The 5,542-nt window shown below is 36.8% G+C and overlaps 1 protein-coding gene across 1 annotated transcript; it reads left to right on the forward strand.

The window, feature by feature from the left end:
* The first annotated feature begins 1,336 nt into the window (after positions 1 to 1,336).
* Positions 1,337 to 3,989, forward strand: mnx2a (motor neuron and pancreas homeobox 2a). Its single transcript, XM_067443503.1, has 3 exons — positions 1,337 to 2,035; positions 2,750 to 2,910; positions 3,228 to 3,989. The coding sequence occupies exons 1-3, from the start codon at positions 1,615 to 1,617 to the stop codon at positions 3,579 to 3,581; spliced, it is 936 nt and encodes a 311-aa protein (XP_067299604.1). The 5' UTR covers positions 1,337 to 1,614; the 3' UTR covers positions 3,582 to 3,989.
* The last annotated feature ends 1,553 nt before the right edge of the window (positions 3,990 to 5,542 follow it).

Below are 5,542 nucleotides of genomic sequence, written 5' to 3' on the forward strand. Positions count from 1 at the left end.
TACAACTGCAGCAATGTTCGTTTGCGTTGCTTGTCGACTTATTTGTGCATTAGTAGGCTATAAGTTTGCGCCTGATAAGGAATAGGGGTGAACGGGTGGTCATGCAAACACGACGCATTACTAGTGTGAGAAAAGTAAAGGCGGCATCGCACCTGCGAGCGCGCGGAGTGGAAAAGGTCAACCTGTCCGCCATTGTCCCTTTGCCAAGGTTAGTGTGAGTTAGCAATGAACCTTTAAGTAGGCGATCTATTCCAGCATTCAGGAGAAACCTTGTAGTTTCTCGAAGACTGGAACTGATGTATAATTATTCCTCTGTAGCTTCGATGCTGTTAAGAATTCAGTCGAGCAGTGTGAAATGTGATCTGAATGTGATTAGACATGCAACTGTTAAACGATTGTCTATTCAGAACCAATACAGGCTATCTCTGTAGGCCTATTTTGTTTGGAATTATAATAAAATGAAATAGAAACAATTGGCTATATTTCAGATTACGTTATTTGTAGGCCTACGTCATTTGAGAGTCATCTAATTTGCAATAAAAACAAACAAACAAACAAACAAACAAACAAACAAACAGGATTCAATTCTCTTTCAATAGGCCTAGATTTTTTGTTATGATCATGTATGTAGGCCTATCTGTTTGAAATGTTTATATTTCTATTTAATAATTTGAGTCTATTATATCAATAACCTGAGTCAAACATATTTTAAACACGACGAATTTAATTACGAAAAAACGAATATAAATAAAACATTTTTTAAAGGCTAAATATTTTCATAACATAGTGTGACACCCTCTTTATACAGTGAAATAATAAGATATATATATATGTATATATATATATATATATATATATATATATATATATATATATATATATATACATATATATATATATATATATATATATATATATATATATATATATATATATATATATATATATATATATATATAGGGTATATACATACATACATATAGCCTATTGTAAAAATATTGTAAAAATACAAAAATACGCTATTGTAAAAATACAATTTTCCGTAGGCTTTATCAATCCCACCCTCGCTTATATTGTTTACGTTGTCGTTTTTTTATTTTTATTAATATCGTTCTTATTGTAAACTATTCGGTAAACATAAATTACTTTTACAAGATCAATTTTTGAACAAATCTTGTGTAGACGATAGCCTAGCCTATATATGATCGACTGATAAGTCGTAAGAGATCTGAATTTTATGGCTTGATGTTGAAATAAATGCATGTGCAGTGAATTAATTGGAATGTATTGTAAGAGTCTCAAATATAAGGGCATCCAAATGAACCAATCAGAGAGTGTTTAGGAGGAGCATGCTAGAGCGCGAGACAGTCAAAAACAGATGCCTGCTCGCGCTCCAGGCATAACGTTGCGTTACGGGTATTATAGAGCAACAGAATATCCACCACAACTGTCATAAAGATTTAGACAACATCACCAACGGTCAGGTCAGTGGTGGTCTAAGTAAAAGTTAATTGTAAATTTAGGCATATAGTGTGAAGAAAAAAAAGGAACTCTTAAACTCATTAACGTATTTGAGCTCCTATAGCCTATACTTGACAGTTGAAGTTCGGCTCCATGGATAAGTCGAAGAACTTTCGAATAGACGCTCTGTTGTCAGAGAGCTCTCAGCGGATAGTTCGCGAGGATTCCACGGGACTGTGCAATGAAGGTACTGACATCGAGCCCGCAATATGCAAACGGACACAAAACTCTCCTACTCGCGCTTTTCAGCTTCAGAACCAGGCATTCAAACCAGGCATGCTAAACATTTCTCACCCGGGATTAACGTCACTTTCTCAAGGGTCTATGCCAGGAATGTATCCCTCACCTATGTACTCCATCACGGCACTTGGAGCGCAGCATCCCACCTTCGCGTATTCTGGTTTCGCGCATCCGTACCCGGACCATCTGAAAGCAGCAGCCGTGGCCGGTTCATTTCCGTTAGAACACTGGCTCCGGGCTGGACTCATAATGCCTCGCCTGGCAGACTACAGCGGTATGTGTCCCTTCTCCATAAGGTTTTCTTTTTAAATAGCCTATATTTTAGAATTAAAAAAAATATGTCGAGCAATGAAAAAGGTCAAATTTATGCCACTATAATGCATGTAATTGTACATTTTTTTCAGCTATGCTGAGTTTCTATTAAGTTTGCTATACATTGTTTGCTCAATGTTTCAAATATATTTAGCCTACATTTATAAAACGTTTTGTATCCAAAAATATAGGTAAAATAACATTACATAAATATGTAACAAATTAATGTTCTCTGCAAAAACAAAATGAACTTGCATGCCATAAATATTTTCTAGCATAATTGAATCAGTATTTACTGCTAACGGAACTATAATGTAAACTTTTTTATTTCAAGTCTTTATAGCATCATAAATGACAACTCCATTAAAACAGCCTTCATCGAAAGGAAAACTATAAAGAAACACTTAAAACGGTCTGAGCTTCATCAATAAAGTTATCTGGTAGCATTTATTGAATTTTCATTAAGTTAATGGTGCTCTCTGGTGTTTTATTGTCCCGCTAAAGCAATATCTCCCAGTCCTGTCATCAACAATAAACCGTAGTAAAGCTGTTATCATTATCTATTAGGGGAGGTGAATATGTTCTTGTTTGCTGCGTCTGCTTGGTGTCTGTACCGTATGTCTTTGTTTTTTGGCACAAGTCTTACACCTCCTTTATCAACAAACTCTCTTTTCAGGGGCACCTCAATCTGGTTTGATTGGAAAGTGCCGGAGACCACGGACAGCTTTCACCAGCCAGCAACTGCTAGAGCTGGAAAACCAGTTCAAACTCAACAAGTACCTATCACGACCCAAACGCTTCGAAGTGGCCACATCTCTCATGCTGACGGAGACACAGGTGAGGAGAGAGCAAAACAATCTCAAATGTATATTTTTGTACAATCTGCTTACGACCCACTGCTGGTTAGGTTTAGGGGCGGACCTTCATACTTTTTTAAATCAAAATTATGTTTTTATACAAATCACATTTTACAAATTTATATGAAATCATCACTTCATAAAATCGTGTCCCATGAAATTGGATTGGGAGAAAAAAGGGATAAGGGGAAAAAAATATTAAAAATCAAAAACATCATTCAAATAAAAAGCTCTTGAATATTCTCAAAAGGATCAACATTTATGTAAATGATTGTGATGTTTTTCTGTATTTTCCAGGTGAAGATTTGGTTCCAGAACAGACGGATGAAGTGGAAGCGCAGCCGTAAAGCTAAAGAGCAGGCTGCACAGCTGGAAACAGATGGCTGTAAGACGGGCAAGAGAGGAAACAAGCCCCAAGACCTCAGTCGCTGCAGAGCACACGATGACGATGAGGATCTGGATGCAGAGGAGGAAGATGATGAAGAAGAAGAGGAAGAGTTCCGAAAATCCATTAACGTAGGTGTGAGCTTAACTCACCCTTCGGACTTCCTGCAGCACAGCTCCGCTCTGAGCTACAGCTCTCATGGCTCTTACTCTGACGACGACCTGGAAGAGATCGGAGGAGACCGAAAGATCAGGCTAGGGTTATGAGGAATTATTGGCATCTGTATATTCTGCATGTCCATTCATGAATTGGACGGCTAACTACATCAAGGTTTAAAATCCAACACCTCAAGACTGAAAGCTGTTGATGTCAAAATTAAGTTCATTGGCGAGGAATATTCAGAAGGACGCTTAATAGTCAAAAATTCTTAAAGGGATAGTTTACCCAAAAATTTAAATTATCCCATGATTTACTCCCCCTCAAGCCATCCTAGGTGTATATGATATTCTAATTTTAGACAAATACAATCAGAGTTATATTAAAAATGTCCTGGCTCTTCCAAGCATTATAATGGCAGTGAATGGCAGCCCAAAATTTGAAGCCCAAAAAAGCACATCCATGCATTATAAAAGTAGTTCACACGGCTCCAGGGAAAAGTGGATCTATGGGTTTGTGTAAGAAAAATGTCCCTATTTAACACGCTATAATGTGTGTCGATTCACTTCATAAGGCCTTTATTAAACCCCCAGAGCTGTGTGGATTACTTTTATAATGGATGGATGCACTTCAAATTTTGGGCTACCATTCACTGCCATTATTATGCTTGGGTTAGCCATTTTATTATTTAACCGGAATTGTATTAGTCTAAAAGAAGAATGTCATATACACCTGGGCCAGGGTGAGTAAATTATGGGATCATTTTCATTTTTGGGTGGACTTTTATAATAATTCATGAAAATGGTCTTCCAGTTTATTTGCACTTAATATTTTTTTTCTTGAAGGCTGCTTGTAAACTGCAAATGTACACTATTTTAAACTAACTTTTTTTCTTATGTGATCAAACTCTTTACATTTTGGTTGAGAAAAAAAAGCTGTTGAACCAAATGAGGAGGCCTTTCCACTAAAAGTCACAGGCTGACACCTGTGCTCATTGGTCTCTTGAACACATTTCGTTTGAGTGGATGCTGAGGAACAGAAGATTGTCCAGAGGTCATCAGTGTCAGCCCTTTTCCAGTAACCATTGACTAAGAAACACTGAGGAACTGCTAAATCCTCAGCAAATATTGAACAAGGGCAAACTGTGAACGGTTCGTTAGTTAGTCCATTAGTTTATGTCATGTTATTGCTGTTGGTGTCTTTAATGTTATTTAACTGTTATAGATTATATATCTAATTTATTTAACTGATATCAGGACTCTGTGTGAAGGATTGTGTGACCTTCAAAAACTGCTGGTAAAATATGTACTCGGAGACAAAGGGAAATAAACAAAATTGAAGATGATTTTCAGGTATTCTCTCACTTGCTGTCATTGAACCTTTTTTCAAGATATGAAAATGCTGCATACAATATTTTTTAACAAATATAAATATATATAGCCTATAGGCTTTCGCATTTGCAGTGAAAGGTTTAAAACTGTAAATGAATATTACCCCCAGCCATCCTACATATTCATCGCCCCACTCTCCTCTCCCTTTTAACCTCTAGCTGACTGAGATGGTGATTAAAGCGCAGATGAATCTATAGTGCATTATAAACAACGTGGGGCCTGATATTTATGGCCTCAGCCTCTCAAATATGAATTACTCAGGGGGGTTTACTGATAGGCAAATAATTAAGTTAATGAAGGAAAAGTAAAATAATCTACTCCTTATGCTGATGTCACCAGGCCATTTAATTTGAAAAGATGAATTACCTCAATGACCAAAAGAGAATTTTTACAGGGGTGTGGTGTAAGGCCAACAATTAAATATTAAAGCAGAGAAGGTGCAGTGTTCCATCTCGGCCAAGCAAGAATTGGACATATTTATATGTTGATTAAATGCATTGCAGTGACGGGAATAAATACCCTGCCAAACCAAAGGAAACTCGAGCACTCAAAGAGGCAAACTGTGAACATTTATCACTCATTTGGAAAACTGCACCTGCATTTCGATCTCACCTGAGGCTACTGTTGAAAAAAAAGAAAAAAGTCTCTCTGTGTGTATAATGTCCCTTAGCTGTTTCCGT

The sequence above is a fragment of the Pseudorasbora parva genome, chromosome 5, assembly GCF_024679245.1.
Source record: "Pseudorasbora parva isolate DD20220531a chromosome 5, ASM2467924v1, whole genome shotgun sequence".
Taxonomy (NCBI): Eukaryota; Metazoa; Chordata; class Actinopteri; order Cypriniformes; family Gobionidae; genus Pseudorasbora; species Pseudorasbora parva.

Coding starts and splice junctions, on each gene's coding strand:
- mnx2a (XM_067443503.1), top strand. CDS start 1,615: ATGGATAAGTCGAAGAACTTTCGAATAGACGCTCTGTTGTCAGAGAGC. Junction 2,036..2,749: donor TCGCCTGGCAGACTACAGCG/GTATGTGTCCCT, acceptor CTCTCTTTTCAG/GGGCACCTCAATCTGGTTTG. Junction 2,911..3,227: donor TCATGCTGACGGAGACACAG/GTGAGGAGAGAG, acceptor TGTATTTTCCAG/GTGAAGATTTGGTTCCAGAA.